General features: G+C 34.0%; 1 protein-coding gene across 3 annotated transcripts in view; it reads right to left on the reverse strand.

Annotated features, from left to right (window-relative positions):
• Positions 1 to 24,194, reverse strand: part of STXBP5L (syntaxin binding protein 5L) — a 190,429-nt gene that overhangs the window by 122,210 nt on the left and 44,025 nt on the right. For all 3 annotated transcript variants that reach the window (XM_054700531.1, XM_054700530.1, XM_037525474.2), the window contains exons 4-6: positions 22,290 to 22,371; positions 20,044 to 20,144; positions 6,506 to 6,640 (exon numbers count right to left, since the gene is read on the reverse strand). In XM_054700531.1, coding sequence (XP_054556506.1) covers positions 6,506 to 6,640; positions 20,044 to 20,144; positions 22,290 to 22,371 — 318 coding nt within the window. The remainder of the gene's footprint in view (positions 1 to 6,505; positions 6,641 to 20,043; positions 20,145 to 22,289; positions 22,372 to 24,194) is intronic.

Consider the following 24,194-nt stretch of genomic DNA (forward strand, 5'->3'; position numbering starts at 1 on the left):
CAGAGCTTCTTTGGATCGTAATATGCATAGCACATTATTGCAATAAACATTGGCAAATCTCCAGTATTTTCCAGAATTATTGGTCCACTGAATTTATTTTCAGTAACCATATTAAAAAAAAAATCACAAGTATACTTTGAGACACACTATAATTAGACCATATGTGAGAATTTTACATTTAGATTCTCAGACTCTCTGGAACATAAAAGTTCAGAAAATAATCATCATTAAATTTGTTATTTTTAATAATTTCTTTAGACTAGAAGAATATTATTTACCATTTTATTAAAAGTTTTTTTACTTATTTATACACGCACTGGGTACAGTTAGAGGCGTGGGAGGGTGAGAGAATTCACCAGAGCCAGAGCAGGGAGCAGGGCAGGCAGAAGCACCAAAGCACATTGCTGAGGGGAGCAGCGGGCGGCAGGAGAGGTCTGCGCGCCATGTGGGCCCCTCCTCCGGTGGCCAGGGAGCAGCCGGGGATCGAACCGGCGCTACAGAGGCTGCGGGCAGCTTCGCAACCCAGCGCTCAGCTGCTGCGCCACCGGGGAGGCCCTTATTTACCGTTTTTAAAAAAACTAAGAAGATACCAAAGGTTAAGAGAAACAGCCTCATATTATTGCACTACCTAGATATATTAATATGTTGATGAATTTTATCTGACTTATTTACTAACATTGAACTTCCCAAAACTACCAAATGTTAACTTGCTAGACTTATGACCATCAGAAAATGACAGAAAAAAAAGCTGTGTATTCTAGATTCTATAAATCTCACAAAAACTATTTTAGATAGAATTATTAAATTTAAGTAATATCCATCTAAATAATGCCCAGTAATTCATTTAAGACCCCCTATTTATTTTTCTTCCTCCCATTCACTACAATGGCTTCTTGAAAGTTTCATTTATGTACTTTTCCCCTTTCCTTGTATCTTAAATATTTGATTCCTTTGTATGCCATCCTAGATTGCTATCTGTTCCTATTTTGTATGTGGTTATAAATTCAAGAGTCCACAGGAATTTTTGCAAATTAGAGAGACTAAGACCATGCCAAATTAGATAGGACATTACCCATCTAAGAAAGGAAAGCTGTTACTCATTTCCAACTGATGATTGTCTCATTAATTTTTTTCATGAAAAACTGAAATTTAAGTTTTCTTTTCTACTTCACCTATTTTAAATAAAAGAAACTTAAAATTCAGAACATCTAAATACTTTGACGGTCAAACAACCTGAGCCAGAATCAGTTCATTGTCTACTAGTTTGCTACCTCTTTTCAATACACATTTCATGCACAATGTCATCTCTTCTCATAGTTTCGACATTATGTAAATTATGATCTCATTACCTTCGGAACCGTACATCCCACCTCCTACCATTCTTCTATACCAATCCCATTTGAATATCTTATAAACACTCGCAACTCATCCTAGCTAAAATTGAACTCAAATATCAGGTGATTTCACTTACGTGGAATATAAAGAAATAAAGAAACAGAAAAAACTACTCCAAAAACAAACCCTAGAAACCTGGCTGCATAATTGAGGGTACCAGAGTGGAAAATGGGAAGGGAGCAGAGGGAAGAGGGGGTACAATGAACTATGCTGAAGGATTATGGGTGGTTCTGTCATTGGTGTGGTGTGATAACGTACATTTGAAAAAGTGTGAACCTATACCCCTAAATCATATACAATATTGTAAACCAATGTTACTTTAATAAAAAATAATGTAATTCAATAAATATATAAACAAAATTTAATTCATTATTTTACTCCCAGTCTATTCAATTTCCTGCATACTTTCACTGAATAACACCATTTCAACATAGTTGCTCAAGTCAAATACCTTGGGTTCACCCCTAATTCTTCTGTTATTCTTACATCTTTCCGTAACAGCCAAGTCTTGCTTCTCAATTCTTCCTACAAATATCTCTTTAACATGTTGGTTTATTTTTATTCATAAAACTGCCATCATAATTTTTACCAAGATTACAGTCTGGTATCTCTTCAATCAATCTCCACAGTGGCATTCAGAGTAGTCTTCATAAATGCAAATTTTCTCAAGTCCATTTTCTGCTTAAAAGCCTCCAAAACCTAGCTCCTAGACTTAAAATCCAAACTTCACAAATTGGCTTATGAGGCCTTTCATTTTTTATACCCTAATTACACCCTAAGTCTTATCTCTTCATATCCTTACCCTAGCCTTTTTAACCCACTACACTACTTAAAATCTCTGTGCATGGAACAAAAACTTTCACCTTCGATCATTTAAACCTATTCCCTCTCCCTGGGACACCCTCACCACCATTCTTAATTTAACTGAAACTGATCCTTCAGATCTAAACATAAATAGAGCTTTCTTTCACAGATACTTTTCTTGAGATCCCATGTGCATATAGGTGGCTTTGCTAATAGAATTACCACAAGGTATTTCCAGTAGTTTTTTTTTTTTTTTAATAGAGGCATGTTTTATTTATTTATTTGTTTGTTTGTTTGTTTATACAAGCACTGGGTACAGTCAGAAGCGCGGGAGGGTGAGAGAATTCACCAGAGCCAGAGCGTGGAGCAGAGCAGGCAGAAGGACCGAGGTACACTGCTGAGGGGAGCAGCGGGCGGCAGGAGAGGTCTGCGCGCCATGTGGGACCCTCCTCCGGTGGCCGGGGAGCAGCCGGGGATCGAACCGGCGCCGCAGAGGCCGCGGGCAGCTTCGCAACCCAGCGCTCAACCGCTGCGCCACAGGGGAGGCCCCGGTATTTCCAGTAGTTTTTAATGAGTTTTTACTTAATTTCATCTTTATTAGATTGGAAGCCCTAAGAGGAGAGAAACTATGTCTTCCAAGCTTGAACCACTGTTACTTAAACACAAACTGTAAGCTAATCAATTCTGAATAACATGTTCAAATTTTAATCACATGTAGAAAAAATATTACTTTTGCTATATAGTGGTAGGGCTTACATGAATAAACAGCTATTTCTGTGCTATAAAATGGAATATATTCATATAGAAATATTTTTTAATGTCAGTTTTGTAGTACTATTTTATGAGGCATTTTATAAACATCACTATTTCTATGAAAGATGTGTTATAGTTTCCAAATAATCAATGTATACATTTTGGGAACACTAATAATAATTTTGGCAATTGTCTATAATTACAATTAGGAAAATTCACTAAAGGTAGAAACAAGATAAAAAAATTGAATGAAAAGTACTTCAAGTAAGGACTTAAAAGAGAAATAATGTTATATCTCTTAAAGACAATATATTTTGCATGTCATGTTTAGAAAATGTATTAAAATGTATCTAAAATTTTATTTACAAGATGACTAATTAAATATGTATTCTGTTATTGTCTCACACACTTGATACATTAACAGGCAATGGCATTTGTTTTCTAATGTACTTCAAGAGATAAAGCAAATAGAGTCCATAAAACTGAAAGCTGACATTTAAAATATCACAATGGAGGAAAAGAGAAACAGCTGGGATCATATCAAACTAAAAGCTACATAGCAAAAAAGACATAAACCAAAACAAAGAGACACCCTACTGATTGGGAGAAAATTTTTGCACTCCATGCAACTAATAAGGGACTTATCACAAAGATCTACAAAGAGCTCACACAACTCAACAAAGTAAACTATCCGTCAAAAATGGATACAAGAGCTAAAAAGACACTTCTCCAAAGAGGAAATGCAAATGGTCAATCAGTACATGGAAAAATGTTCAACATCACTTATAATCAGGGAAATGCCAATCAAAACCACAATGAGATACCACCTTACACCAAAGAAAATGGCGCATATTAAAATAACAGGCAACAACAAATGTTGGCAAGAATATGGAGAAAAAGAAACTAACTCTCCTACACTGCTGGTAGGAATGCAAACTGGTCCAAGCACTATAAAAAGCTGGGTGGAGATTCCTCAAACTACTAAAAACGGAGCTACCATATGATCCAGCAATTCCATTCCTAGGAATCTACCCAAAGAACATAAAAATATTAATTTAAAAGGATACCTGCACTCCTATATTTAGTGCATCATTATTTAAACTAAGTAAGATATGTAAACAACCCAAATGCCCAAAAATAGATAACTGGATTAAGAAGATGTGGTATATATACACAATGAAATACTATTCATCAATCAAAAAAGATAAACTCATGTCATTCACAGCAACATGGAAAGAGCTGGAAGGGATTATGCTCAGTGAAATGAGCCAGAAGGAAAAAAGAAAAATATCCAATATTTTCACTTACAGGAGGAATATAGAGGAACCAAATAAGAGGTCAGGTTAAAAAAATAACAATAATAATTTAAAAAAACAATTAGCAGGTAAATGTAAATCAACATTCTGCAAAGGATGGGGAGGTAGAAAGATCAAAACAGGAGAGAGAAGAGCACAAGGGACTATGGTGATGATTCAGGGGTGAACTGGTGGTGGGAATTTCATGGGGACTACACCTGAGAGGAGAAAGCATACATTGTACAAAAATGAACAAAGAGGTCATATATATATATATATATATATATATATATATATATATATATAGTAAAAGAAAAAAATAATATCACAATGGAACTAAAAGCCATGGGAATACTTTTTTGGAAATCTGGTCTGAGTAAACCAAGAAACAGTAGGTAATGTTGTCTGCTAATAATTTCTTGAGGTTATTTTAAGGACATTTTAAGAGGCATGTACAACTCTATAAAAACACCAAATTTATTTATAAAATGGTAGATTATATTCTGATGCTTAACCATATGTATAAGATCACAATATGAAAAATAAAAATACCTAACTTTACTTCTTTGAATATCCTAATTTTACCTTTCCTTTATAACACGTTTTTAAACTCATTTGTTCTGATTTCATAATTATAGTGTAAACTATGTGAACATATATAGGTAAATTAACTCACTAGTTCAAGTAGTATTAATTTGAACTATGAAAAGCCTTTGTTAAGTAAATGAACATGGAAAACAGCATTGTCAGAGTGGTGAAATATTTGATATATTTAGATAACAAACTCTTCTTACTTTAGCAGCATCCTAATAAACACAGATGATATATACACTACTATTTGTACTAATGTTAAATTTGTATGAAACCTCTATAATTTGATTTACTCTTGTTTGCCTGTGTTTTTATCAATATACTAAGAATACGATTTTAAAACGCATTAAATTCAGCCCTATTCTTCATTTTTATAAGATTAAGATTACAGGGGGAAAAATCTTTACCAAATTAAAAAAGTAAATAATTGTCTATAGGATAAATGTCTTAAAAAACATACATAGAGAACATTAGACTACAGATGAACAAAATAGTTTATACCAATTATAATTATAAAGGAGGGCTGTGAGTCACTAGTAGTATATAACTATCATACTAATTCTTCATTAACATTATTATTTAAGTAGCACTTTGCGGACAGCACCAAAATAAGTATGAAAACAAAAAAAGAGCAATGAACAATGATTCTGCTCTGGAGAATGTGAGAGGAAGAATCATCATTAATAAAGACCCATTACTACATAATAAAAAGGAACATTGTAAGAGTATATCTATTAATGACCTTCTCTCAAGTAACACACATGCATACTGGGAACAGGAATAACAGATTTATTATAAAGCCAGAGTCAAACTTCATGAGAATAGGATGTTTTAAAGAGAGATTTGGAGAAGAATTATATAACTTAGAATATATACACATATATGTATATATACACATACACATGTGTGTTGTGTGTGTATAAAAGAATGTTAGCCTGAAGTCAAACATATTATTAAGGATAATAAGTACAGAGCATAAGCATATACTAAAGAAAAATTCTTTTTTTGATTAACATCTTGGGAATTTTTTGTGTATGCAATATCAATCGATGACTTAGAACTCCATGAAGTTTCACATTTGGGCAATTTCACATTTTACTAGTATGGAAACTTAACTATCAGTGCCAAAGTCAAAGTGGAAAAGCCATCAACTATATACCCAAATAGTTGTATACATTCACAATATGAGAGAGATTGAAAAATTGACTCTCCTCTGAAGCAAGAAAAGTATTTTCATGAGACAATAGAAGAACAAGATACCACCTAACCACAAAAAATATATGCACTGATCATTCATGATTACTTTTATATAAAACTAGATGTGGTAATAATTTACTTTCCTTCCTGAATGGGAGTATTTATACCAATAGTAATTATAAAGAAATGAGATGATTTTCAGATATAACTTTTAGAATGGGTCTTATAATTTTATCATCAAAAATGCATACATAACCCTTATTTATGGTATTTAAAGAGTCTAAAATTAGCATATGTTATTATTATCTATTTTTAAAAGTCTTAATGTTTTTAAATTATTTTATCTGAACTCATTCAAAAAATCATAAATTAGCTATGATATTTCAAATAGCACTATAATTTATTATATATATTACATTACCATATGAAATATTTAAGCTAAATAAAGTGATATTCAAGTTCAAACTTACAGTTCAATTGCTTTGTTCCACATGATAACATATCCAGAAAGAATGAAAGATTCAATATTTACAATATGTGTATTTCCTCTTTCTGTTCCAACATAGAGCCATTTACTCTGGAAAGGTAGATGACAGTAAGTAATTCTGAAAGAAAGAAAATTGCAATTAAAATATCTAAATTTTACACCTGGTCAGCATTATATTTTTCTTATACTTTTTATGTAGTGATAAAAAAATTTACAATATACTCAAGCATCATTTAGTTATTAGTAGAAGCCAAAGGATAAATAAAATAGTGTATCATTAAAGATGATAAAAACCATTATTAAATATGTGTTTAACATGCATTAATATATTAATACATTACTTTTAGAAACAGCACTATGAGACAGATATGTATTTTCTACTTTACAAAGAGAAAACTAAGACCAAAATTTTTATTTGTTTTGCGTAAGACTGACAATTAAGTGGCATAGTGGGATTGAAAAATCCTTATATTTGGTTTTAAGAATACCACCTTTCCTCCAAATAATATCATTTGCTTGGTTTGTTGGTTTTATTCACTTTAAATAGAATTAGTCCAAGGTAGTCTACAGATTCAATGTAATCCCTATTCAATTTCCAGTGACATTTATTCACAGAAATGGAAAAAAAAATCCTAAAATTTGTATGGAACCAAAAAGACCCTAAATAGACAAAGCAAGTTCAACAAAGAAGAGCAAGACTGGAAGCATTGTACCTAACTTCAAGCTATATTCCAAAGCTATAGCAACTGAAACTGTATGGCATTAGTATAAAAACGGGGATTAGATCAGTCATCAGTGGAACAGAAGATCCCATACATAAATCCCAACACATATGGTCAATTAATCTATGACAAAGAAGTCAAGAATACACAAAGAAGAAAGGACCCAGGCTTTTCAATACATGGTGTTGGGAAAACAGGACAGTCGTATGCAAAGAATGAAACTGGACCCTTTTCTTACAGCATACACAAAAACCAACTCAAAATGGACCAGAGACTTGAATGTCAGATAAAAGTCATTAAACTAGAAGAAAACACCTGGCATGAGTCTTGGTGATGATTTATTTATTTTTTATTTGATACCAAAAACAAAGGCAATAAAAGCAAAAATAAGCAATTGGGACTACATCTAAAAACTAAAATGACATATAAATATAGATCATCAATAGATACATATAAAGAGGCTCATAATCACTAGTCATCAAAGAAATGTAAATCAGAACCGCAATGAGATGTCATCACACTTGTTAGAATGACTACTATCAAAAGGACAAGAAGTAACACATGTTAGTGAGGATATAAAGAAAAGGAGACCAGTCTATTGTTGGTGGGAATATAAATTGGTTCAGCAACATAGAAAATAGTGTGGAGGATGTGGTGTTGTAACATACATCTGAAGGGGAGTGAGCCTGTATCTCTGAATCATGAACAGTGTTGTAAGCCAATGTTACTTCAATAAATAATATAATAAAGGGCAAAAAATAAAAATATAATTTAACCCAGCAGTTCCATTTTGGGCATTTATGCAAAGGAAATAAAAACTGACTTGGAAAGATAGCTGCACACCCATGTATATTGCTGCATATACTGTAGAGTCAAGACATGGTGGCAGAACAGTCTATCAATGGGTAAGTGGATAAAGAAATGAGGTATCCATCCACAAAGAAATATATAAATATACATTAAATGTTACTCAGTAATTAAATGAAATCTTGCCTCTTGCAACAACATGGATGGAACTGGAAGACTTTATGCTAAATGAAATAAGTCAGACAGAAAAGACAAATACCATATGATTTCATATGTGGAATTTGGGTGGAAAAAGCAACAAGCTCATGATACAAAGAATAGTTGATGGTAGCCAGATGCAAGGGACAGCAGAGTTGGTCAAAAGTACAAACTTCCAGTTATAAAATAAATAAGCAGAGATATAATATACAGCATAGAAACTGTATTTAATAACACTGTATTGTATATTTGAAAGTTGTTAAGAAAGAGAATATCACAAGAAAAAATATAATAATGGATGGTAGTTGGTGTTCAATAGACTATACTATATCATTTAGCAATATATACAAACATTAAATCATTGTTTCACCTGAAACAAATGTTATTTATCAATTATATTTCAATTTTAAAATATAGATACATATGAAACATAAAATTCAGTGTATACAGAGAATATATAGTTATGTCTACAGGGATATAAATAATTTGCTTCTGTATTCAGATCCTTAGCATCAGAGATCTCTTACAAGCTCAGAGCTCTCTCTACAGTCCTCCAAGTTTTTTTGTTCTACCTTCATCTTCACGAGAGGATTTCTGACCAACTTTGGGGACTAGCCAGAATAATCATAACTCCTATGAAAAAAAATTGGGGGATTTACCAGACTTTTCATAGCATCATCACTCTTTTGAGTATGGCCTAATCATGTCTCTTAGTGACTTTTAAAAAGACAAGGGGGAATACGTTCACAGTTATCCCTTGCCAAAACTTCTCATTGAACTAATATACTATAGAAAGAACTAATAAATATTCTATCTTAATATTCCTAGAGTTACTCAGATAACTGGAAGTTGGTTGGAGAGGTGGTCAGAATTCTGACTCCAATCAGAATGATCAATAAAAAGAAAGGAATGTGAATGGTAAATTCCCAACAAGACTCCACCTTGTATCTCTTTATATAAGAGTGAAGATCCAATCTTTTAAATTATATTGTTCGCTTTTTGAATTATTCAACAACCCTTCTCCTTAAATTGTCTATTCAAAAGTATTCTGCTAAAAGAAACTTGCACACCACATCCAAAAATACCAGAAATCCTGCAATTACACATGCATTGAGAGTTAATTAACAATCTCATTAAAATGTAATCTTTAAAACGACGCAGCAAGCGGGACTGTGAGCGGAAAGGAACTATTGCAGCCACCACACCCCGTGAACGGGAGCTGTGGAGAACCCTGCAGGATCCGCCGCGGCGGTGAGCGAACGGCTCCGGGCGCCATTAGAGAAGAACAAAGACCCCGGGAGACGCGCACACAGCCCGGGCTGCCGTCTGCTTGAAAAGGGCAGAAGGTTTCTGGAGGACCCAGTGGCCAGCCGGGAAGTTATTCCACGCCAGGCCCCTTCCGACCAGCAGTCTGAGCCCACAGAGGGAGCAGGCACCCACGTCCGGGGCAGACCGGGTGCGCAGAAGAGTGTGCCTGAAACCGGAGGCGCAGGGACTGCATCCCGCTTCGCCATTTGAGAACAGGGACATTTCTTCAGTAAAAACTGCCTAAAACCAGCAGAAAGCTCCCCCAGAAGACTGAGATGGCTCCTGGAAGAGCCAGAGGGGAGCGGAGAAGTTCACCCAAGATGTCAGTCAGTCCGAGCAACACAGTGTCCCAACGCATACGACAAATTAGAAAACAGACAGTAGGGAGTAGAAGAACCACACGCAACCTAAAAACTCCTCAGGAAAGAAGCACACCACAAAAAGAAAACCACTCCCCAGATTGCAACGACAGCAACTTGGAAGAACTTCTGAGCCTTCCAGAAAGAGAATTTAAAATTGCCATGATTAAAAAAGTGATAGATCAGAAGAAGGAAATTGAGTCCCTAAAGAGGGAAGTAAGAGAAATGCAGGAGATCAAAGAATTAATGGAGGAACTAAAGAACTCTGGGAAAAGCAATGAAAGCAGAATAGATGAAATGGAAGAACGAATAAGTAATCTTGAAGACACAGAAATAAAAAGAACCAAAACAGAAAAGGGAAGAGAAGTACGAAGGAAAAAGAATGAAGAAAGACTTCGGGAACTATCTGACTCCATGAGGAAAGGAAATATAAGAGTTATAGGAATTCCAGAAGGAGAGGAGAGAGATGTAGGAACAGAGAAAATATTCATGGATATAATTGAAGAGAACTTCCCAAATGAGAAGAAGGAGCTGAAAATTGATATACAAGAAGCAAGAAGAACACCAAACTTCCACGACGAAAGGAAAAACACAGCAAGACACATAATAGTAAAGCTCCCAAGAATCCAGGACAAGGAAAAAATAATGAAGCTGACAAGAGGGAAGAAACAGATAACATTCAAAGGAAAACCAATCAGGCTGACATCAGACTTCTCTGAAGAAACACTATGGGCAAGGAGAGAGTGGAGGGACATAGTCAACAGACTCCAAGAAAACAGATGCCAACCAAGAATACTCTATCCCGCAAAGCTCTCTTTCCTCCATGAAGAAAGAATATGGACCTTCCCAGACAAAGAGAAACTCCGGAATTTCATTGCGACTAAACCCCCACTCCAAAAAATACTACAAGGAATCCTAAAGCCAGAACCTCAGAGGGACGAATAACAACGAAAGAAGACCAAAAAAAAAAAGTTATTAAAAGAATAAATAAATAAAATCAAAGGAAAGACAAACATAATGGCAAATACAGATGCTAACATATCAATATTAACTCTAAATGTAAATGGACTAAACTCTTCAATAAAAAAGACACAGAGTTGCAGCCTGGATTAAGAAACAAAACCCAACCTTTTGCTGTCTCCAGGAAACACATTTAGCTACAAAAGATAAAAATAGGCTCAAAGTCAAAGGATGGAAAACAATCCTACAAGCAAATGGGCCAAAAAAGAAAGCAGGAACAGCTATACTTATATCAGATAAAACAGACTTCAAACTCAAAAAAATAAAAAGAGACCCCAATGGTCACTACATTATGATTAAGGGGACAATACTTCAAGAAGAAATAACACTCATTAACATATACTCACCAAACGAAAGAGCACCAAAATATATCAGACAACTGTTGTCCTCTCTGAAAACAGACATCAGAGAAAACACATATGTAGTGGGAGACTTCAACACACCACTATCAACAATGGATAGATCAACAAGACAAAAAATAAGTAAAGAAACTAAAGCTCTAAATAAGGACCTAGAGCATTTGGGCTTAACAGACATCTATAGAACACTAAACCCAAAAAAAACGGAGTACACATTTTTCTCAAGCGCACACGGATCATTCTCCAGGATCGATCACATACTGGGGCACAAGACAAACATCAACAGATACACCAAGACTGAAATCATACCAACCATCTTTTCTGACCACGAAGGCATCAAACTAGAAATAAATCATAAAAAGAAGGCAAGGAACTATCCTACCTCATGGAGATTAAAAGCCACACTACTGGAAGACCACTGGACTAACGAGGAGATCAAAGAAGAAATTAAAAAATTCTTTGAATTGAATGACAAGGAGGACACCAATATCCTAAATGTATGGGATGCAGCAAAAGCAGTAATAAGAGGAAAATATATAGCAATAGAAGCTCACATCAAAAAACAAGAAAGAACTCAAAGAAACAACCTAATCTCGAAGCTCAAAGATCTAGAAAAAGAACAACAAAAAAACCCCAGAACCAGTAGAAGAAAAGAAATAATAAAAACCAAAGCAGAAATAAATGAAATTGAAACTAAAAAAACAATCCAAAAGATCAATGAAACCAAGAGCTGGTTCTTTGAAAAAATCAATAAAATAGACAAACCCCTAGCCAGGCTCACAAAGGAAAAAAGGGAGAAAGCACAAATAAACAGGATCATCAATGAAAGAGGAGAAATCACAACGGACACAGCAGAAATCAAAAGAATAATCAGTAACTACTATGAACAGTTATATGGAAACAAGTTCAACAATCTAGAGGAGATGGACAAATTCCTACAACTCTACAATCACCCAAAGCTAGATAAAGAAGAAATAGAACACCTAAACAGACCAATTACAAGCAGCGAAATTGAAATGGTAATTAAAAACCTCCCCAAAACAAAAGCCCAGGACCTGATGGATTTACAAATGAATTCTACCAAACATTCAGAGACGAATTAGTGCCTATCCTTCACAAACTCTTCCAAAAAATTGAGAAGGAAGGGACAATACCAAACACGTTCTATGAAGCCAATATTACACTAATACCAAAACCGAATAAGGACAACACAAAAAAGGAAAACTATAGGCCAATCTCCCTAATGAACACTGATGCAAAAATCCTCAATAAAATTTTAGCTATCAGAATCCAACAATGTATCCATAAGATAATTCACCACGACCAAGTTGGATTCATTCCAGGGGCACAAGGATGGTTTAACATCCGAAAATCAATCAACGTTATCCAACACATCAACAAAAAGAAATATAAAAACCATATGATAATATCAATAGATGCTGAGAAAGCTTTCGACAAAGTGCAACACCCATTCATGATAAAAGCCCTTGAAATTCTTGGGATACAAGGAACATACCTCAACATCATAAAGGCCATCTATGACAAGCCAACAGCCAGTATCATTCTCAATGGTGAAAAGCTGAAAGCAATTCCATTAAGATCTGGAACAAGACAAGGATGTCCACTCTCACCACTGCTTTTCAATATAATACTGGAAGTCCTAGCCAGAGCAATAAGACAAGAGAAAGACATCCAAGGAATCCAAATAGGAAAAGAAGAAGTCAAATTATCACTATTTGCAGATGATATGATAATATACATAGAGAACCCCAAAATCTCCACAGAAAAACTAATTCAACTCATCAATCAATTCAGTAATGTGGCAGGATACAAAATCAACACGCAAAAGTCAGTAGCCTTCCTATACACAAACAATAAATCTGAAGAAGAAGAAATCAAAAAAACCACCCCTTTTATTATCGAAACAAAAAAAATCAAATATTTGGGAATAAATCTAACAAAGAGGTAAAGGACCTATACAAAGAAAACTATAAAACACTGTTAAAAGAAATAGAAGAAGACACAAAGAAATGGAAAGACATCCCCTGCTCATGGATTGGAAGAATAAACATTATTAAAATGGCCATCCTACCAAAAGCAATATACAGATTCAATGCTATTCCAATCAAAATCTCAATGGCATTCTTCAAAGAAATAGAACAATTATTGATGAAATTCATATGGAATCACCAAAAACCCCGAATAGCCAAAGCTCTACTGAAAAAAAAAGAAGGAAATGGAGGCATCACACTCCCAGACTTCAAACTATACTACAAAGCCATAATCATCAAAACTGCATGGTATTGGAACAAGAACAGACATACAGACCAATGGAATCGAATAGAAAATCCAGAAATAAACCCACAGATTTATGGTCAACTAATCTTTGACAAAGGAGCGAAGACTATGCATTGGAGCAAAGAAAGTTTGTTCAATAAATGGTGCTGGGAAAACTGGGTCGCTACATGCAAAAGAATGAAGCTTGACCACTACCTCACACCATACACAAAAATCAACTCAAAATGGATTAAAGAACTAGACATAAGACCTGAAACCATAAAATACATAGAAGGAAATATAGGCGAAACACTACGGGATTTGCACATCAAAGACATCTTTACAGACACATCACCCAAAGCAGTGATAGTGAAGAGAAAGATAAACAGCTGGGACTACATCAAATTAAAGAGCTTCTGCACAGCAAAAGAGACAATAACAAAAACAAAGAGAAACCCCACCAACTGGGAGAACATTTTTGCACCCAACACTAATGATAAAGGACTGATCACAAAAATCTGCAAAGAGCTGATGAGACTCAGCAACAACAAAGAAAATAATCCAGTCAAAAAATGGGCAGAAGAGCTAAAAAGAAACTTCTCTGAAGAGGAAATGCAAATGGCCAACAGACATATGAAAAAATGTTCAACATCACTTGTCATCAGGGAAATGCAAATCAAAACTACCATGAGATACCATCTCACACCAGTGAGAATGGCACATATTAAAAAAACTAGCAACAACAAATGTTGGCGAGGATGTGGAGAAAAAGGAACTCTTGTGCACTGTTGGTGGGAGTGCAAACTGGTCCAACCACTATGGAGAGCTGTGTGGAGATTTCTGGACCTACTAAACATAGAGCTTCCATATGATCCAGCAATTCCACTCCTAGGTATTTACCCAAAGGACACAGAAACATCAATTCCAAAGAGCACCTGCACTCCTATGTTTATAGCAGCACTGTTTACAATAGCTAAGCTTTGGAAACAACCCAAATGCCCAAAAATAGATGACTGGATCAAGAAGATGTGGTACATATATACCATGGAATATTACTCAGCATTCAAAAAAGATAAACACATGCAATTTGCAGCAACATGGATGGCACTGGAAGGGATCATGCTCAGCGAAATAAGCCAAAAAGAAAAAGAAAAATACCGGATGGTCTCACTCATAGCAGGAATCTAGAAAACTTAAATAAGGGACCAGGAAAATGAATATAAGAAAGTGAAAATCAAAATCAACAAAAAAACTATGAACCAGAGACACTTTTTGGGGGTGGGGGCGGGAGGGGAAGGATTGGGGTCAGAATGGGGCGTTTGCAATTGTATGGGAGAATATAAAAATAAAATTTAATATTTAAAAAAAAAAAAAAAGAAAAGAAAAAAAAAATACAAATTAAAATTAAAAAAAAAAAAATGTAATCTTTATGACATTACACAATTTTGATTAAAACCTGAAGTCTAGAATTACTGTTGTCAAAGGATAGTTAATAATGTTCCATAGGAAATAATTTGATAGTCATGTCTAGGTAATGAAGGATCAATTTTCAATTCAATTTAAGTGGAAAAATAAAATTCATTTTAAGGAGGAGGATATAAGATCATCACTTCTGAATCACAGGGAGAGTAGAAAAAAACACTAAACATAAAAATAGACAAATTGAAGAGTTTGGATAGAAAAATAACAAACCTCAGTATTGCATAGTAATTTTTATGGTTAAAAAAATCTAAGAGCTGGGGGTCTCCCTGGTGGTACAAGGGGTTAAGTACCGCACTATGAAGCAATCTGCAGCCTCTGCAGCACAAGTTCGATCCCTGGCCAGCCAGGGAGCAACCCACATCGCAAGGCAGACCTCTCCTGTCTCACCCGCTGCTCACCTCAGCAGTGTATTTCAGTCAGTCTGCCTGTTCTTTTTCCCACTCTGTCTCTAGTGAATCCTCTCACCCCCTGCAACTGTGGCCTGTGTCCCAGCTCTCATATGCATAAATAAATAAATCTTAAAAAAAAAAAATCTAAGAACTGCCAGTTTTCAGTAGTGAAGCTGAAGCTGTGTACAATGTAATACATGAAGAGAATCCAAACAGAATTAGAGCTATTCCTTGGACCAATACTACATTTTTTTCTTAGTATTACCAATCCGAAACTAGACTTTTGATGACAAGGGTTTTCATTTTTATGTCTAATGTCCAAATGATGAATATTTTACAGAAGTAACCACATAATACAAATATGGTGTGACTGCATAGTTTCTTTTAAATTTGATATGTCTATCTGGCTTCCTTTCAGTATGCCACACTGCTTTCTAAAAGGTATGACTTAATTATGCATCCACTGATGTGTGACTGTATCAACATCATTTTTTTTGGTTAGTGGATATTTTAACTAATTTTTAAAAAAATGATTCTGTAATTTAGAAGATATGTATATAATTTACTTTCCTTTGACTGGTAACTAAAGTAACTTCCCTAAGTGTTCATTAGGCTTATGAATTTTTTTTTGCCCATTTTTCCCCTATTATCTTGACATTATTAGTACAATAATGTTTGAATTAGTTTTTCATTTCATAAATATAAAAATTTCACTTCATAAAAATTTTTGTATGTTGCAAATATTTTATCCCAATCACTGAAACTTTTATACTACCTTTCATATTATAAAAAATATTTTATACATTCAAAAAAAAAAATAAATTTGATATGTCTATACTTAATCTGTGCTTTTCATTCACTATCTGCTTCTACTTGAACTGCTTTGAACTCATTTTATAGTACACCATCACATAGTCTTATAATCATTTGGCATGAGCAATAATATATTGTTGTCAGAATTGACAATTCCTGTCAAACTGACCTATGGACTCAAGGTATTTCTAGTCAAAATCTTAGTAAATGTGTCTGTAAATTTTGAAAACCTATTTCTAAAACTTAAATGGAAGTACAAAAGTAACAGCAGGATAATTGAAGACAGTTAACCAAATTGAAGAATATTCATTATATTGATTACTATGAGGTAACAACAAAAATATTTACAGCTACAGGCAATATGGATGAAACTTATAATACTGAGCAAAAGAAACCAAATGCAAACAACTTTATATGTATGATGGCATTTTTATAAATGTCAAAAACAACAGGCAAAATTAATCCATAGTATTTGAAATCAGGATATTTTTACATTTGGGGTTAGGAGTAATTAAAAACACAGGATATATTTCTGTGGTTCTAGTAATGTTCATTTCTTGATTTCTACATGTGTTACATAGGTATAAAATTACTTTAAGGTGTATATAATTATAATTGCTTTATGGTTTATAACACAAACACATCTATAAAAGTATAAAGAAGAATTTTTTTTCTGTACTGATCACGAATGCTCTTTAGAATATACTATAAAAAGGTGAAAATGATTTTATAATATGCTTTATGCAACAGAAATATATGATATGTTTATATTTGTATATATATTAATAAGAAAATTATTATATTTAATATTTCCTTGTATATGTACATAATGTATCTCTGGAAAGATAACACAACTGTTTGCCTCTGCTGATGGGCACTAAGTATCCAGGCAATGGGAGTAAAAGAAATTCTTTTACTATACATATAAATTGCATGTTTTGAATGTCAAACTAAGTGAATGTGTTAAGTAGTCAAGAAAAAAATTTAAAGAAAAGTAATTCAAATTACTTTTATAAAGCAGTAAAATACTTTAAAGTAGGATTTAAATTATGTTCCCTAAAGCCAACTCTTATTGCTAGAATTCTTAAAATATTCCTTCTCTGCAGTTTAGTCAAAATTCCTTAGAAACACTTTGTTGATATTAATTAGAAAATATCACAGATAGAAAAAAGAAATATGATATAATATGTACAAGAAATTCAAGGCCTTCATATCATAGCCTTCAAATTTTACTTGAATATTATATAAAGCAATACTATGCTTTCTCGAATATTATACAATTTATGATCAGTGAGAGCAAGGGCTCTTAATATGTCAAATGTTAAGCCCTGAAAAGTGAATGTTTTATATTATTCATTTTTCAGATCATGCATTACAGAAGGCAAAACACTTTCTCTTCCATATTTAGGTTTAAAATCAGATTTGAAGGAAATCCAATGATTATCCACAAGATGCAGCTGGAATAGCTAGACCTATTTATCAATAATCTAAGGCTTGCTGCTACCTTCAAAGATTATAAAACCAAAGGCTGAGAGTGCTCCAATTAAAAAACAAACTAAAATTTACAGCATACTGTAAACAAAATATATCAGATATATACAAATAAGCCTAAGGATATATAGAAAATTTAGAGTTAAGTTACTAATAGGGCTTGGGATTTCAAAAGAGGCTTGGTTAAATTTCCCTCTTATAGATTAAAGCCTCACATGCACCATACATTTAATGATACCCCTTCACAATAAATTGTAAGAGTTAATGGAAGGATTGGGATCAGAATGGGGTGTTTGCAATTGTATGGGGGAATATAAAAATAAAATTTATTATTTAAAAAAAAAAGAGTTAATGGCTATTCTCAAGACAGTATATGATTATTGTAGAATTCATCAGAGTGAATTTATCTTTCTCAAAAAGATAAGTATCACATTTTTGTAAACATTAAAGTAGGCAATGCTTACAAAGTACCTATGACTTAAAAGGAAATCATTACCATCAATCATTGCTTCCCCCACCCAAACTACCATAAATGGGACCAGAACATTTCTTTCAACATTCCCATTGTGAGAGGAAAAGAACTGTTCTGTTTTTTTTCTTACTCAAACCACTGAAACAAAGAATCTTACAAGCAGAGAAAGAGAGAAAACCAATACAGAAACATCTAAGTAGGTAATATTTTTAGTGGTAAAGAAACCGGAATATTATCACAACTCTTGACTGTTCCTTAAAGTTTTCATAATCCCGAAAATTGTTCTAAAAACATTTTTTTTATTAACAATGGTTTACAACATTGTATATGATTCAGAGGATCTCACCTCTTCAGATCTGTTACTAACCTACCTACCACCAAGTACTCATAGTTCTCTATCGTATTATTTTAAAACTTAAGATAAATAAAAATGGATCTGTAAAAGTGCTATCTAATTATAGTGAATATCCAAAATATGTATTTAGATATTTAGCAAGCATCTAAATATCTAACGTAAAATTCCTTCTTCTAAAAATTGATGTTGATCCTAAAATGTACTAATACTCATAAACTTAATACTCATGAATAGTACTCAGAATATTGAGGGTTAATGAATTAAATAGTATAGTATGTCTATGAGAAGTTTCATGTAGAAAAAGGAAGAATGTCCATATAAATGACATCATTTTATCTCACCATACATATAAAAGCAACTTTATTTCATTAATCTCTGCCCATAAAGTGGTTGCTTATGAGCCATTACCATTAAAAAAATGAAATATTATCTTGAGCTCTCAGCAATGACTGCCAGCCTCTCTTATTTGTTTACTTAGTTTTAATAATACTTGCTAATCTGTAAAATTTCACTTCTCAGAATTTTCTTTTTCTTTCATTTACACCAAATTTTCCTGTGTTGGCTCTTTCATTCACTACAAAGAGTTTGATTCTTTCCTAAATAATAAGTACATGTACTACTATTTTATAGTTATATTCAGAGACAGAGAATAAATTACAAATTTTACTTCATTTCAAGGTGATTATTAGTGATTATTAAGTGATTATTAAGTGGATTGTTATGCTCTAGTTCTAGTTGAATTCAGTATTAGAAACATTAAAAATTTGGTGCAGTGTATTACAAATAAAATCTAACCACTTTCTCCATATTCATAGTTTCTTCTGATTATGAATATTTCATTCTAAAATGTAAGAATCTGAATTCTGATTAAATTACCATCTTTGACATGTTAATCTTGGATGTATAGTATTTCTCAAGAGTTAGTACCAGTATTTTGGGATATCCAAAATTTTTGTCTTCCTACACTTCTGTAAAGTCTATGTAGAGGTAACTGCCATGATCAAAGGTATAAAAATACACTTAGTGTTTTCTTGATTTTTAAATTTTAGGTCTATGCTTTCAGCACCCTGACTGAGGGAAAAGAACACATCATTGCTGAACTTCTAGGTTAAAGTTTGGTGAACAAATATGTTACTAGTTCTCCTTTAAAAATTACTGAACCTGGGCCTCCCCTGGTGGTGCAGCGGTTGAGCCCTGGGCTGCGAGGCTGCCTGCAGCCTCTGCAGCACTGGTTCATTCCTGGCCGCCGGCGAGGGTCCCACAAAAAAACAAACAAAAAAAATTACTGAATCTATACTAATTATAACTTTTCTGTGAAAATAAACTATTATATAAGCCAATTATAAACATTAAATTATTTCTAGCTATTAAGATTATGAAAACAAAGTCTTTCAAATGTTAATCTGAAACTTGCTCAGGAAATAAATTTCCTTGTATATTTAGAAATTATTTAATTCATAAATTCTTACCGTTCTCGGTTAAATTTAAGAGAATGAAGAATAGCTGGCCTTTTTTGTCTAAGATTCCACAAATGAAGTGTATCATCTGAACTTGCACTGACCAAAGCACCCTGAACCAAAAAGAAGACAGTGAGTAATTCAAGGTATTTTGCATGTTTGAAGCAAAAACAAGTGAATTTACTGAGTTTTTCACTGCTGGAAGAGATACCTGTATTTATATAACCTAGAAACACAAAGGAGGACAGTTGTATAGGTCCTTTCCTATACTTTGATCAGGAAGGCTAAGAACTCTGAGAGTGGAAGAAGCAAGTACAATGGTCAGGACAACTAGCTCACGGAATATGCATTTACCAATAAATAAGAAAAGCATTGTAAACATTATTGTGACTATTAAGGGTTTTGTGTTTTCTCTGGGAATAACTATGTTTAATTTTTTTGTTTCTAATGTCCATGCCAATACTATATATAGCTTTATAGATAAATATATACAACAATTAAAACAACAGTTTAAAAATTGCAATCTGGTCATATAAATATTCACCATTTCAAAGAACTTGCCATATATTTGGAAAGTATACATTCTTCCTTAAAAGCATATTTGTTACACTTTAACTTTTATAGTTCAAGAAACTTTATCTAGATAAAATAAAACATCTATAAAAAAGAAAACATTGTTCCAGCTAAAATTCAGTATAACTACAAAAGCAATACTGTGTACAGAACCATGAGCATAGCAGCGTCCAAGACATAAAAGTAATTTCATCATTAAGGTGTCTAGGGCTCATTACAATAACAAAGTGAATCTGCATGAACCACTACTAATGAAGATCTATGGAAGCATTAAAACCTGAATAAAAACAAGTCATGAGGTCAGAAACTAGGAAGCTTGGAAAATGGTACAGAAAATGAGTATGAGGACAGTTCAGGATTGACAACATAAACAATGAAAGGATGTTGAAGGCTTGTCATTATTTATTTTTAATTATGTAGCACAGAGACGAGCTTAAGGGCTTGAAAAGAATTCCCAGAAGCTCAGACACAGAAAAAAAAATCACCTGGAAACAAGTTGTGCTTCCCAGTAACATGCATACAGAAGGCAAAAGGCTGAGATCTCTCAACTTGGAGCTACAGCATAACAATCAAAAAGGTTGACATTCTGGATATTAATGACTAATTATTACAAGTTAATATTTTAAAAAATGTTTTCACTTTTTTTCCTTATCTTCCTCTCTCATTTTTATATCCACTAGCAAGTATGCCTACATGGTGAAATAAGCTAGGTCTGTTTGTTAATAAGGAGGATCTGATAGCCTTCAGAGAAAAATTTTGAGCCAAGAGAAGTAGAAAGCGGACATTTGCCAATATCACAATTTTTCATGCCTGGGGTATGTCAGATATGAAGTTCTATGAAACATTTTACCCATTTTTATGATTATTAATACTTAGGAAAGGCATATGCACGAATCTATGGAAACAAAGAAACAAAAAAACTGTGGTACCTTATTTTTTCCCCCTTAAGGCATTAAGTTCAATCTGCTAAATTCATGAATTTGGTTTGGCACAAATTTTTAAAACATTTTTGCATTGACAGCTAACTTAGCATAAAAACAACTATAGAAGACTCCAGGGTCTCCTATACAAATCAGAGTCAAAAAACTTACAGTCAAATAACGGAAGATCTGAAAACTTTCTGAGCTTTATAAATACAGAGTTTGTCTTTAGGGAGTTCCTTATCATCACAGGTCTACATAAATAGGGTTAGGGTAATCAGCCAATTATCGTAATAGCTATGGATGTATAGAAATATAAATGTATACACATACCAACAAATTCATATGGAAATATGTATAGATAAAAGAGGTCATGGGTAAGTGAAAGATTATGTCATGGAAGATAAAGACAAGTTAATTAGATTATAAAATTTAAGTTGGTAGAAGTACGTATCCAGGAAAGTTTTACAGTTAAACAATTAAAAGATTTTTAGTGACTTTTAAAAAATTTAAATAATTTACTTATAAATTATGCTACATTAACCACAATAACAGGATCTTCTGTTTTCCTTGAAAATTTTCCTTTAAATTTTATCAAATTGACAAATACAGCAGTGCATTCTTTGAAATTTTGACCATGAATAGTGTACATAAAAATATTAAGCATTTAGAATCATATTATAATAAGAGCACATTAGCTAATATAGTGAGAGAGAGCGAGAGAGCGAGCGAGAGAGAAAGAGAAATAGTCAGGAAAAGTCTTACCTCATTGATCAAGAACTGGAGCTGCAGGACAGCTGCACCACTTTCATGTTGGCAATAACAATCAACACCAGGTCTCCCAAGTCTAATGTACTAAAAGTCAAGGATTCTAACATGTTAATTAGCATTAATATTAATGGGTAAAGAAGAAGTTAAGTTAATCAGCAACCAATGTTTTGCCTATTTAGTTATTATTTTTGCAAATAAAAAGTTGAAAAATCTTAGTCCTAGTTGATGAAAATTACATGATAGAGCATTAAAAGTCAGAAAAGTGGTCAAATAAGATGTTCCTCAAAAGTTTTCCCCCTAAACAACATTTGGCATCCATCTACAGACCAAAGAGCCTTTGTGGAAGCTTCGGGATCTATGTAGGAGATTGTGAAACCCTGAATAAAGAAAGTTATTTTGAGACGGTAGGCTCATATGCAGATAGCTAACACTTGGACTAGGGTCTTAGTTATAGAAACAGAAAGAGCTCAATATCCTGATAATTTAGCCACAACTCTATTTGGTTTTGAGTCAGTCACCAGCATACACATATGCAAGTGACCCAGAGAAATCACATTCATTCATGCAATTGGTAATAAGCATACAGACCTTTAATCAGGCTATGGGCCCAGAAGTGGCCTTGATTAACTATAGCCCCTCTCTGCTACTGTTTGGAAGCCCCTGGAGGTAGGCCTGCCAAGTTCAGACAGTAGACTCTGAGATGGTCCTATAACTTGGTTCTAGTCCATCCCAGTGATAGTCCATGAGTAGTTTTTTGGGCACAAGATCTCTGTAGGAGACACTCCTCTATCTGTATCCCGGAGATCTTGAAACTAAAGTATCCTCACAGTTGCAGTTGGTCTCTCTGTTGGCAGAGAGAGCCATGAATCTTTCCTAGGCTCAATCTGACATAGGCATCAGGCAGGCGAGATCCTCATCTTTGCCCCAGAGATCCTATTAAGGCCCTATACACTACAGCTTCTTCACAGCCACAGGACCAGTCTTCCAAAATCCCTGAAAGTTCAGGATCCCAGGAGGAGACACTCCCATCTGTGTCTCTTGAGATCCTGAAAGGCCCTATCCCGCTGACTCCAGTTCACTTAGCTAGGGTCAGGGGCTAAACCGTGCTCTCCAGAGTCCTGGAGGGACACACATCCATCCATGCTTGCAGAGCCTGGTATGAGATCAATCTTGGCTGTAGAATCTGAAACTGTTCTGAGTGTAGGTTTCACCACCTTTCAGCCACAGTCCAGAGTCAGTCCTGCCCACACAAGGACCATCCAGTGACCAGGCGGCAATTTTCCCAGGTACCTGGCAGAAATCACATCTGTCATGTACCTGGTAGTATGGCTACTGTTTAGAACCCATATATAGAACCTAAAGCAGACCCTTTCCCAGCATCATTCTACTTAGTAAGGCACTGGAGACTGTCACATTTGCCTAGAAAATAAAATGGGTCCACTCCAGTCCAATCTATTAATAAGCCCTCAAACAACAAACCTCACTGCTGACTCCAACCCGACACAGCAGTGATTCTGAAGATAATCCTGTTAGGGAAACAAAAAAGAGAAGGTCTTTGTCTATTGAAACCAGTCTGTAAAAACTGGAGAAGCTATGTCTCCTACAAATACATAAAAACCAATGCAAGTTTGCATGATCATGAAGAGTAAGGCAAATATGACCCCAACAAAAATAAATAATAGAACTCTAATAATGGATCCTAACAAAATGTAGATCAATGATTTTCCTTACAAAGAATTCAAAATAATCATAAGGAAGCTAAATTCAAGTGAACATAGATATCTAAATGAAATCTAAAACAATTCATGAACAGAATGAGTAAAATAAAGAAATTGAAAACCAACAACTGAAATAAATCCTAGTACTGAGCAGCCCCAGGCTACGAGCGGGGGACTTGGG

Source organism: Talpa occidentalis, unplaced genomic scaffold, assembly GCF_014898055.3.
Source record: "Talpa occidentalis isolate TD23 unplaced genomic scaffold, MPIMG_talOcc4v2.1 talOcc4.4, whole genome shotgun sequence".
In the NCBI taxonomy this organism is placed as follows: domain Eukaryota; kingdom Metazoa; phylum Chordata; class Mammalia; order Eulipotyphla; family Talpidae; genus Talpa; species Talpa occidentalis.